Below are 13,204 nucleotides of genomic sequence, written 5' to 3' on the forward strand. Positions count from 1 at the left end.
ATTAGGCTAAGTGAGATTGGTCAGTCAGAGAAAGACAAATGTCATATAACTTCACTCATATGAGGACTTTAGGACACAGAATGGATGAACATAAGGGAAGGGAAGCAAAAATAATATAAAAACAGGGAGAGGGACAAAACAGAAGAGACTCTTAAATATGGAGAACAAACAGAGGGTTGCTAGAGAGGTTGTAGGAGGGGGGATGGGCTAAATGGGTAAAGGGCATTAAGGAATCTACTCCGGAAATCATTGTTGCACTACATGCTAACTAATTTGGATGTAAATTAAAATAATTAAATTAATTTTAAAAAAAAAGGAAATCCACGGGTCTTCGGCTCAGGTCATGATCTCACGGTTCATGAGGTTGAGCCCTGTATCTGGCTCTCCACTGTCAGCACTGAGCCTGCTTCAGATCCTCTGTCCCTCTCTCTCTCTGCTCCTCCCCCGCTCAAGCTGTCTCAAAAGAATAAATAAATAAACATTAAAAAAAAAAAGGCAACTTGGGGCACCTGGGTGGCTCAGTCGTTTAAGCGTCTGACTCTTGATATTGGCTCAGGTCATGATTTTACAGTTCATGAGATCATGCCCTCTGTGCCAACAGGTTGAGATTCTCTCTCTCCCTCTCAAAATAAATAAATAAACTTTTAAAAAATCCAACTTTAAAGGGCCGTTTGAGTTCTCAATGAGCTTCAGATACAGAGTTACCTAAATCCCTAACAAAGCCTATGCTATTTTAAAGGTCTAATGATGGTGTAATATAAAATGAACAATATGTGTAGTATAGGGGCCAAGGGCAGGCTGCCCCTAGATGGACCAATTTAGTATAAAGATTATTTTGAGTTTGAAGGGGATCAGGGGAGTTCCACTTAGAATATGCTACTTGGGCATGTGGATTATTTTGAGCTGAAGGCAACTGAGATCCTGTGAGCTCAGAGGAATGATTTTGCTCCTCCCTTAACTACATGGAAAAATCTCAATTGGGGGTCTTTCCCAGAATGAGGGTTATTGCCAGAGATAAATTTTATCTGAGTGGCCACTGTATGGCAGGGCAAAAATCAACTTTCCAAACACCTGTTCATTTTATTGCCCTATGAAATGCATTCCTTCCCTTCAAAGTCTTAGACCCCTAACCTTTTCTCCTTAGTTCAGGATGATGACATATATACCTCATTTTGCCTGTCTTTGGAATTTCCACGTCTGTATGGATTTCCCATACATACAGAATTAAATTTGATGTTCTCCTGTTAATCTGTCTCCTGTCAATTTGATTATTAATCCAGCTAGAAACTAGAAGGACCGTGAAGGGGACAGTAAATTCTTGCTCCCTGGCAGTGGAAAGGGAGCAAAATGTCAAACTATTTTCCTTCTAATGTTGATCTGTTATTTCTCTTTCAACATTCCTATTGTAGCTTATGTTATTCATTCAACGTTCCAAGAGAAGAATTTCTCAGCCAATTGACTCCTAGTATTTCTCAGATACATTCTTTTGTGTTATTCCAACTAAAAGCGCTAGATAAATTTATAAGAACAAAATAAGAGGCAAGAACATTAGAATATAAACTAAACAAGAAATCTAAAATTCCAGTGCCAGAAGCTGTTCCTAAATTTTCAAATCTAGAAATAAGTTAAGGGATATCTGGCCACCAAAGTGAAAGCTAGAGTATACATATTAAGATAGTGATTTTTAGGGGCGCCTGGGTGGCGCAGTCGGTTAAGCGTCCGACTTCAGCCAGGTCACGATCTCGCGGTCTGTGAGTTCGAGCCCCGCGTCAGGCTCTGGGCTGATGGCTCAGAGCCTGGAGCCTGTTTCCGATTCTGTGTCTCCTTCTCTCTCTGCCCCTCCCCCGTTCATGCTCTGTCTCTCTCTGTCCCAAAAATAAAAAAATAAACGTTGAAAAAAAAAAAAAATTTTAAAAAAAAAGATAGTGATTTTTAGATGGTGGTTTTCTTAACATTTGGATATCTCAGCATATCTTGATCTGCTCTTTTTAAAATTAGATAAATTTCATGCATTTCTGGATTCAAGATTACTTCCAAAATCCCTAAAGCAAGCCATGAAAAAGACAACATACAGTTCCTGAAATTATTCCAGCAATAGATTTTTCCAACCACAGCCTTCAAGATACTAACCTGATTATCACATTAAAATAACTGAGAATTTGTTTATTTTGTTTCAATTGAGAAATTTGATCCTCAGGATGTAAATTTGCTAGGACCTTATAGGATCTTAAAAAACCCCTCCACACCCTCAACTATGAAAATGTTTTTTTTTTTTATGTTTATTTATTCATTTTGAGAGAGAGAGAGAGAGAGAGAGAGAGAGTGCGTGTGTATGCACAGGGGAGGGGCAGAGAGAGGAGAGAATCCTAAGCAGGCTCTTCACTGAGAGGCTGAGAGCCAGATGTGGGGCTCCAACTGGCCAACTGTGAGATCATGACCTGAGAGGAAATCAAGAATCAGATTTTGACCTGAGAGGAAATCAAGAACCAGACGCTTAACTGAACTGAGCCACGCAGGTGTTCCTGAAAATGTTTTAAATCTCTCATTTGAAAGACTCTTAGTTGTTCCTAAGAACCCTGAGATTTGAGAGCAGAAGATAAGCCAGACTGGGCTTTAAAAAAAAAACAAAAACAAAAACAAACCAAACCAAACCAAAACAAAACAAAACACCAACCTATTTCACTCATTCTCTCCTCAGCCCATGTTACTGTGGAGGTCTGAGTTTGGAGCTCAAAGAATTTGACTGCACCCTGATTTTAGCACCATCTAGCTGTGTGATTTGGTTAAAACACTTTAGGCCTCGGCTTACTCATTTATAAAATAAATTGTTCTTTGATCTATGAAATGAGCAACAGAAGTGTCCTCATCATGATGAAGGTCTCTAAGGAATTAGAGTATGTCAGAAAATACAACAACAAAGTCATCAGTATCCTAACGTGAAACCAGAATTTAAAAAGTGAACAATATATGTAATAGGGCTTCAGTTATGTTGGGTTTGAGCAGGTACCAGTGACAGATAGATTTGTATCCACTATTCTCGTCATTTTTACAAGAAATGATAACTAAAAAAGTTAACACAAAGCTCTGCCTACTAGACAGGTAAACAAATACTTATGGGAGAAACTTTACAACAATGTTATGCTTACTAGAATATGCTTAGTCACAAGTAATAGCAGCTGCAGCACTGGGAGTCTGAAGGGTGGGCAGCCTGCAGAAAAGAGGTTCCCGAGCAAATTGCATTTAAATCCCAGTCACCATTTAGCAAAGTGACTGTCCCACCTGGTGTCTAGGCGACAAAATAATTGAGGCGCTCGCTCTGTTTTTCAGATGATAAGTTAGCTAGCAAAGCAAGCCGGCTTTCATAAATCATTTTTCCTAAATCCATGCAAAGCCCTCTGCGGAAAAGACCTCACGCACCTGGGGGCAGCAAGAAGACGCCCCGCAGGCGGCCGGCTTGCAGGCGAGCGCGGCTCAGCTCCGGGCTGGAAAACCAGCGCTGCACCTGGGCAGAGGCCAGCGCCGGGCCCAGCGGTACCGCCTGCTGCTGCGGCGCGTGGTGGACGGTCACCTCCACTTTGAGGGGGGTTTTCATCACGCCTCTCGGCATCTGGCTGAAGCAGGGATCCTCGGAGCCGACCGGCGTGAGGCTCCACAGGAGCCCCATGGGCTCCACGCCCGTGAAGTCGCCGCCCAGAGCCCGGTCCCTGGCCAGGTCCAACCCCCCGCGGCTGTCCGCCTCGTAGTGGGCCACCGATCGGAAGAGGCGGCCTCGGTAGCTGACGGCCGACGCCCGAAGGGTCACCCGCTCCCTGGGACCCAAGCCCTCCACTTTAATATCCAGGAGCTCGTCGGCCAGCCCAGTCTTGGGGGTGACGGTCAAGGTCGCAGACTTCTGGGCGAGAAGGGCAGATGTGGACATTGACCTCCGGAGCAGGAGTGGGGTTCCAGGGGTCCGGAGCACGGCATGGACAGTCCTCCACATGGCTCCGGATCTTCGCGGCTTTGACTCAGGCCAAACACACGCGGCCGGGTTCGTGCGGGAGGGAGTCAGCTCTCTCCGCGGGGCCACGCAGGGCAGGCCCGGGCCTGTCCGAATGGGGCGGGGCCGGGCGGCTGAAGCAGGGCAAGAGGGGCGGGGCCCAGTGGGGCCAGAGGTGGCTGAGCGGACCAGAGAACCCGAGCTGGTTCTTCCCGCGCTACTCAGCAAAAGGCTGCAAGAAGGGGCAACTTAGGAGGGCCCGGGGTCGGTCACGGTATTGGGGTCCTTTTAGTAAGACCGCCTAAAAGAGGCAGGAGCTCACCCCCAGCCTACGCTGGACTTGGCGAGAAGGAAAAGTTAAAGGTCTTTTGACAGAAAATCCTCGTCGTTCTTTTTTTAAAATCCCTCTCTGGCCACCTGGGGTCACAATTCCCTAAACCTTGCTGAAGGAGGCTCCGTGTAATAGACTCCTTTCCTTCCCTGAAATTATTTTTGCGGGGATTAAGAAAGACTGCCAAAATTAAAGTTTAAACGTTTTAGATGAGGCAGTACAGATTTACACACTATGGAAATGATCCCTATTGTCTTGTGGCCTGGCACAAGTAATAAAAACATGTGTTTTTATGTGCAGAAAAACTTACATCATGACTTTTTTTTCCCCAATAAAAAGGTGCTTAATTCACAAAATCATATTTTTCCATTAATACAAATATATGTATGTACATGCAAATAATATGGTTCTGTAAGGGTATACTTTTTTTTTAATTTAATTTGGAGAGAGAGTGGTGGTGAGGCAGAGAGAGAGAGAGGGAGAGAGAGAATCCCAATCAGGCTCTGCACTCTTCGTGTAGAGCCTGATGGAGGTGTTTGAACTCATGAACTGTGAGATCTTGATATGAGCAGAAATCAAAAGTGTCAGAGGCTTAACGGACTGAGCCACCCAGGTGCCCCTGGAAATGTATGCTTCAAGCTAATAACTGTAATTAGCCCTAAGAAAAGCCTGGAATTGGGTAATGAGTTAAGAGGGTTGAATTTTATCTGTATTACTCGAATCTTTTACGATGAAAAATGTATTGATATAATTTAAAATGTTTTCCACTGTAGAATTCTATCTTAATTAAAACACGTGTAAAATGAGGTGAATTAATCCAGGTGAAAACATTCCATTAAACTGCTGTGTCAAGGAATACATATATTATATATATTAATATTTTATATAATTATATTATACATTGTATATTATATATTTATATAATATATAAATATTAATATTTGTATTAAAAATAACATATTATATAATATATAATATACAATATAATGTATATTATATTGTATACCTTGTGGTTATATATATATTATATATATATAATATAATATATTGGCTCAGGGCACAGTTGGTGAATTTGAGCTCCACGTCATGCTTTGTGCTGACAGTTCAGAACCTAGAGCCTGCTTTGGATTCTGTGTCTCCATCTCCCTCTCTCTCTACCCCTTCCCCACTCACACTGTCTCTCTCTGTCTCAAAAATAAATAAGCGTTAAAAAAAATTTTTTTTAAAGATCATAACTGTCATGTGTCCTATTATGGCTTCAAAAATATTTGCCACTGAAACTAAATGGCCACTGGACCAAGAATTTCTGCTTTAGAGCCATACAATAACCGTGTGTTCTTTGAAAAGTACTTGTTAAAGTCCCTCTATCTTTGAAGATCTCCAGCTTTAGAAAAACAACCCAAGTGGGGCACCTGGCTGCCTCAGTCTATAGAGCATGCGACTTTTGATCTTGGGCCTGTGAGTTCAAGGCCCACATTGGGCATAGAGATTACTTTTTTTTTTTAATATTTTAATTATTTTTGAAGGAGAGAGAGAGCATGAGCAGGGGAAGAGCAGAGAGAGAGGGAGACACAGAATTCAAAGCAGGCTCCAGGCTCTGAGCTGTCAGCACAGAGCCCGATGCAGGGCTCAAACTCACAAACTGTGAGACAATGACCTGAGCCGAAGTTGGACACTTAACCAACTGAGCCACCCAGGCGCCCCTGGGCATAGAGATTACTTAATAATAATAATAATAATAATAATAATAATATATATATATATTAAGAGATTACTTAATTACTTAATTATATACTTAATTATATATTACTTAATTATAGTAATTATAATTACTTAATTATATTAAGAAGATACTTAATGTATATATATATATATATATATATATATAAAGAAAAAACTTAAAAAAAAAGAAAAAGAATTCAAGGAATTTTTACTTCTGTCTACAAAATCCAACGTTATAGTGGCCACGAATATTGGATTTTGTGCATCACTGCACATACCACCTGAAAAAACAGAATGGCTTCCACAAGCTTTTATCTTCCAGTGTCCAAAGACCATTTAAAATGAATGTGCATAGGGGCACCTGGTTAAGTGTCGGACTTCGGCTCAGGTCATGATCTCATGGTTTGTGAGTTCAAGTCCCACTTCAGGTTCCACATCGACAGTGTGGAGCCTGCTTGGGATTCGCTCTATGCCCCTCCCGTGCTCATGCGCTCTCTCTCTCAAAATAAATAAACTTTATCAAAAATTTTTTTTAAATATTTATTTATTTTTGAGACACAGAATGTGAGCAGCGAAGGGACAGAGAGAGAGAAAGGGAGAGGGAGACACAGAATCTGAAGCAGGCTCCAGACTCTGAGCTGTCAACACAGAGCCTGACACTGGGCTTGAACCCACGAACCAAAAGATCATGACCTGAGTAGAAGTTGGACGCTTAACCAACCTGAGCCACCCAAAGCCCCTCAAAATAAACAAACTTAAAAAAAAAGTTTCCTATGTGCTCTGGAAAACCCAATACATGTTGTATGAATTAGATTTTTATTCATAGTATCTGGTCTATGATTACAATGTCACATTTTGCTGGACGGCACAGATTTTTTACCATTGAGATGTTTATGGAAGAAAGTTTGAATTTCCTGCCAGGCATCTACCTGTGCCCTTGACTGTGCCTTTGGCTCACCTCCATGGAGTATTGCTTGGCCTAACACTGTATGCACAGAAGCTCTACAAAGAGGAAAATAAGGTGGTTCAATACAGTGACCAGTTCCTGGGTAGTAGATTATCTGGGGTCTGTCTTTCCCATGGGCTTGTAACCGTTCAGAGGCTATACGAGCATAGAATTCACTGTTCCAGTTATGATCATCCAAGCCAACAAGAAACAGAAAAGGCCCCTGGGCTCTTTCCAATGGAATAATACTTTGATAGTTGAGTTCCTCCAGTGGATTATCCCAAACATCAAAAAAAATTAAAACCCCTGACTCAGTAACTACAAGTTTCCCTGGGTCACTGCCAAGACTGGGAATAAACATATCCTTGTAATGCAGAGGAGATATTGCATTGGCCACACAGGAATTAATAAGTACAGTGGCTGTGATGCCCTTCAAGAAAGAGGCCATTGAGAGACACAGGTCACCTCCTTTGGAGAAGCCAAGAAGCCCAACACCAGGGCCTTTCACCTGAAAAAGAGAACAAGCCTAGAATTTGTAAATGGAGGACATAAACAGTGATTTTATATTCTCTAGCTAGCTTTCTTAAATGTCATTTGCTTTCTTTTTTTTATGCAACAATCCACAAAGCTCAAGTGTGTTTTCTAATAAGCAAATCAATTGACTTCCTAGTACACAGGCCTTCCACTAATATTTGTGGCAACTGGGTCAAGAGTAGACACAGAGACCCATGTACCCCATACTTAAACATGTAAAAGCTATTAAACAAACAAACTATTAAAATATATTATTTTCTTGGGGAGCCTGGGTGGCTCAGTCGGTTGAGGGTCCAATTTCAGCTCAGGTCATGATCTCACGGTCCGTGAGTTTGAACCCCGCAACGGGTCTATGCTGATAGACCCACCTTGATAAATATACCTTCATAACAGTTTACAATGTCAGGCTCAAATTTGAAATCTTGGAACTCCTTGAAGTTCCGTACTGGAATGTGGCATGGGGGAGAGCTAGCCCCAGTCCTTGGTCCCTGGCCCCCATTCCTTCTCTTCCCATCCCTGGCTCCATCATGTACCTTGAGGGGCCTCTCACACATGTATATGGACACCCCAGTCTCCATATTTAAGGCCTAGGCGTATTCACATTGACAGACCCTGAGAAAAGACATAGGGCCTGGAAGCAGGATCAGTGCTATTTGGCAAAGAATTCTGGTATTCCAGATCACAAGGGTATGGGGTGTTTGTGTGTGTGTGTGTGTGTGTGTGTGTGTGTGTGTGTGTGTGTATGTAAGGCACATGGGTTCCAGGTGGATACATTCCCTGGGTCCCTTGGACTCCTCACCCTGTGGGCAGGGAGTGTGGCCACCTAAGGCTTCTGTCCAGGACAGAAACCCCTCTTGCCCAGGTCTAAGGGCAGAACTGACAGGATATATTGGTTTCTTCTTTTTCCCCTGGGGCCTTATCTCCCCTAATAAACCAATAATCACAGTTCAAGGCCATTGAGGTTCTAGCAGCTCTGCTAACAGACCAGTCCCTGAATTCTGACAGATTTAAATCACCCTACAGACCTTGTAGAACATTTTTTAACATTTATTACTTAACATTAGAATATTTGGGTTTCTTTAAATCTAGATAGTTGCAGAGCATGTATTCCACTTTTAATCACACTAAAATGTTTTGATTATTTTTTACAGTCTTAGATAAGAACTTTTTCTATAAAAACATAATAGCATTATCACATTTAACAAAATTAATGATTCCTTAATAGCATCCAGCACAGTCCCTATTCAAATGTCACCGACTGTCCTAAAAATGTCTCTTAAGAGTCAAACTTTTTCCTCTTTTTTAAAAATTTTTTTTAATGTTTATTTATTTTTGAGGGAAAGAGAGAGACAGAGTGTGAGCGGGCAAGGGGCAGAGAGAGAGAGGGAGACACAGAATCTGAAGCAGGCTCCAGGCTCTCAGTTGTCAGCACAGAGCCTGACGCAGGGCTCAAACTCACGAACTGTGAGATCATGACCTGAGCCGAAGTTGGACGCTCAACCGACTGAGCCACACAGGTGCCCCTACATTAATCTTTCCTTTAAATTAAATTAAATTAAATTAAATTAAATTAAATTAAATTAAATTAAATTAAATTAAATTAAATTATTATTTTATTTGAGAGCAAGAGAGAGAGAGAGAGCATGAACAGGGGACGGAGGCAAAAGGAGAGAAAGAGGGAGAACCCCAAGCATGCTCCATGCTCAGTGCAGAGCCCGACATGGGGCTTGATCTCATAACCCTGGGATCATGACCTGAGCTGAAATCAAGAGTTGGACACTCAACTGACTAAGCCACCCAGGTACCCCTACATTAATCTTATAAATGAGAAAAACTGAATCCCAGAGAAAGCAGTTGCCTTATTCAGCATTATAAGGCCACTTGGGGGTAGATGGAGAAGCAGAATTTAAGGTTAGTAATGTCTTAGTACAACTCTTTGAATTATGGTCAAGAATTAAAGGAAAATAGGGGCACCTGGGTGGCTCAGTTGGTTAAGCGTCCAACTTCAGCTCAGGTCATGATCTCACAGTTCATGAGTTCAAGCCCCACGTCGGGCTCTGTGCTGACAGCTCAGAGCCTGGAGCCTGCTTCGGATTCTGTGTCTCCCTCTCTCTGACCCTCCCCTGCTCATGCTCTGTCTCTCTCTGTCTCAAAAATAAATAAAACATTTTAAAAAATTTAAAAAACAGGAAAATAAACAGTTCCTTATTAAAGGAAAATAAACAGTTAAGTCTTAGGGATTGGAGAGAGATGGGTGGAAGTGAAATAATAATCCTAATAACTTTGGAAGGAACTTTTGTGTCTCATGACATATTTCTAGCCCCCAGTGTCCTGGTAGGGTTTTGAGATCCAGTCCTGTGTTGGCTCTACCCTCTCTCCCCTGCATTCAAGCAAACACCAGAACTCACCTTTGGATGCTGCAGCATGAAGTCTATAGCTTCTTCAAAGTACTCCAGGTGCACGTCATCCAAATATCCAGGGAGGTCTTCAAATTTGAAATAAGCCAAAGCAAGCACAGCAAAACCATGTCCAGCCAGGAGGCTGGCCCTGTATTCACAAAGGCCACCACCACTCCCAAACAGATCGATGATCCCAGGGAAGGGTCCTGCACCTGGAAAACACCACAGATCATAAGGAGCTTTAGACTCTCCAGAGACATTCTGGAGTTTCAGATTTTGGCAGTCAGTGAAGACAAGTTTCTCAAGCAAGGAAGGCTGGGAGTGGAGGAGCAAGTGGAAAAAAGGACCCTTTTTAAAATGTTGCCTTTTTTTTTTTTCCTTTTTAGTAACCTTCAGGGAGAAGGAAGGGGGGAACAAAATGCTTTATTTTCTCCAGAATTTTTCACCTAATTTTCAAAAATGAAATACATATTTCAAATTACAAGTAGCATATGATGAGATGTACATTTTCCACAAAATCTTCCTCAAAAAAAAATCTACTTGAGAATGCTTGAAGAACTGTACAATCCTCTACATATATAAGGGGTATTGATATACTCCCCACCTCCTTGCATTCTCTGCTCCAACCTTAACACTATCCCTAAATATGCTCTGTTCTCTTTGGCCCCTGAAAATGGTATATGCTATTCTTCACTCTCCACTTTTTATCACCTGGTTGACCTTCAGCTTTCAAATCAAAGTTTAGATCTCCCTTCCCAGAAGACTTCCCAGATCTCCCCCAAGGCTGAGTTGAGTCAGAAACCCTTTTATGTCTCCATCAGCACCCTGGGCCTGTATTTCCCTTATCATAGCACTTATCAAGCTTATAGATGCAAGTATAGTTACCTGGGTCCTTTATTAGGCTGTAAGTACAGTGAGGACCATGTCTGACTTCGCTAGCTATCGCATCCCACTATGTAGCATAGTCATTGGCTTAATACATATTTGTTAAATGACTGAACCCTTCTACGTTATTTACAGAAGTCTTGAGACAGAAAACAAATTTTAAATGGGCCACAAAGTAGACATTGAAATAGTTAACACAAGATTGACTTGACTGAAATATCAGGTGCCAATATGGGTGGTAAAAGGTTTTTGTTTGTTTGTTTGGTTTGTTTTTGGGTGGGTGGGGGGATTCTTACTGATTCAGTCAGTATGATTTATTGAGTTCCTACTATATCCCTGGGCAAGCCTCTAGGAATCTGGACATACAGAGATGTATAAGATCCAATTCCAACCACAGGATTTCAGTTGACTGTGCAGCCACTGGCTAAGGTTGTGAATTGCTGACGAGCTGTAAGAATAAAGCAGAGCCTCCTGTTTTGGAGAATGACAGAATTCGGTTTAGGGATTCTCTGAGATATGGCAACTCCAGCATTTCTATACAGGAGGGGTTTCAGTCTGGAATTTGGTTGTAAAAGGTGGGGTAGGGGGTCTTGTTTCTGGGCCCCTTTAACCTAGTAAGCACCTTGTTTTTACTTAGCACTACAGACATTTTGAGTAAGATATTTCTTTGTTGTGTGGGCTGTCCTGTGCATTCTGCATGTTTGGCAGCATCTCTGGCCTCTACCCACTGGATGCCAATAATATCCTCCCCCACCTTTTGGTTGTGACAACAAAAATGTCTCCAGGAGTAGGGGTTAATCAACCCAGATTGAGAATCACCGACAGACTGTTTATGATGGGGGAAGAGGACAATCAGTTTGTTTTTTTTAGGATTACGGGGAAAGTTCGACGTGAGAAGAGGCAAAGATCACTCTTGCACAGCAGCATAACTCATTACCTAACACTGGTATTTGAAATACAGCTGCGTGGCTGGCACTTAAAAGAAATGCACTTTGTGAGTATGTTGAATGCACTTTTTAGCATACAGCTCAGTGGCATTCGTCCAACATAAAGATTATTTGTGTGGAAGGGTGGTGGGTGCCCGGGGTGACATGGTCTGCCCTGCCTGATCCCCGCGCTGCTCCCACCTGCCCTGTGACCCTGGCCCGGCCATGCCCGCCAGCCACCGAGCAGCCTGTTTTCCCATCTGAGAAATGGGCATGGATAAGATCGCTCATCGCCCTGGGCAGTGGAGAGCCCCAAAGACAGAAACCACTTTTTAGCATACGGGAAGTGGCATGAAATTTAAAGAGGAAAAACTTCCATCCAGAATGTATGACAAGCTCTGGAGTGTGGCGGTAAGTTTAGGAAATGTGGGTCTCTGTTACCAATTCTTTAGAACAGCCTGGGACGCAAGGCACTCACCAGGCGGCAGGAAGAGCGTGCCGCGCACCCGGCCCGCGCGCACGGGCACCCGCCGCATCCCCGGCCGCAGGAAGTCGCGCTCCAGCACCGCCCGGCCCAGGAGCGGCCCGGCGTCGGGCTCGTGGCCCTCGAGCACCTCCAGCTCCACCGCGAAGGGCGTCTGCACGTCCCACTTCACCAGCCGCACCAAGGGCTTCTCGGGCTCCAGGGCCCAGAGCAGCCCCATGGGCTCGAGCCCCGTGAAGCTGCCGCCCAGCGCGGGCGCGCGCGCCAGGTCCAGGAGGCCGCCGGCGTCCGCTTGATACCGCGCGTGGGCCCGGAAGAGCGCGCCCTTCTCGTCGCGCAGGGACGTGCGCAGCGTGACAGGCTGTCCCGGGGAGAGGCCGCGCACGGTGATTCGCACGGGCTCGTCCCACGCGCAGCGGCCCGCGGGCTCCAGCGTCACCGTAGCCGCCATCCTGATTATTGCGGAACAGCGAGGCCGTCTCTCCAGAGTCACGTGTCCGGCCGGGAGTCCCTCCACCTCCCGGGGAAGCAATTGCAATTGGATATACTTTGCGGTATTCAGATTGGACGCTTGGACACGCTAAGCCGCTGTATGAAGTCAGCTAGAGTTTGTGAAAATCCACTAGTGTCTAATTGGAAGGAAGTATCTGCCAAAATAAGAGTTCATTATTATGCAATCCAGCGCAGTGAGTGTGGAAATAGACGTACCAAGACCGCTGAGATTGGGAAAGATACTAGTAGTTGGGAGAACCTGGAGTTTTATAAAGCATCCCAGGCGATTATAATTCAGATGATCAGTGGAGAAACAGTCCTAATTATTGCATCCACACGACTCCTGAAACAGAATGCTACGGGCACCAGTGACAGTCACAACAAAGTTTATTACAATGAGAGGCAAGGCCGACCGATCGGGACCAACACTCTTGATAATAGTGCGGCCCCGAACAGCCGGGGTACAGAGTTTTTATAACCGATCACATCGTTTTAGCATCACCTGG

The 13,204-nt window shown here is 43.7% G+C and overlaps 1 protein-coding gene across 1 annotated transcript; it reads right to left on the reverse strand.

Annotated features, from left to right (window-relative positions):
- Positions 1-6,731: 6,731 nt before the first annotated feature.
- On the reverse strand, positions 6,732-12,716 carry ACOT6 (acyl-CoA thioesterase 6). Its single transcript, XM_047079797.1, has 3 exons — positions 12,201-12,716; positions 9,921-10,123; positions 6,732-7,486 (listed from the first exon to the last, which is right to left on the reverse strand). The coding sequence occupies exons 1-3, from the start codon at positions 12,655-12,657 to the stop codon at positions 6,881-6,883; spliced, it is 1,266 nt and encodes a 421-aa protein (XP_046935753.1). The 5' UTR covers positions 12,658-12,716; the 3' UTR covers positions 6,732-6,880.
- Between the last annotated feature and the right edge of the window lie 488 nt (positions 12,717-13,204).

Source organism: Lynx rufus, unplaced genomic scaffold, assembly GCF_022079265.1.
Source record: "Lynx rufus isolate CCGP_SWC_20201006 ecotype Redwood Valley unplaced genomic scaffold, mLynRuf1.p SCAF_17, whole genome shotgun sequence".
Classification (NCBI taxonomy): domain Eukaryota; kingdom Metazoa; phylum Chordata; class Mammalia; order Carnivora; family Felidae; genus Lynx; species Lynx rufus.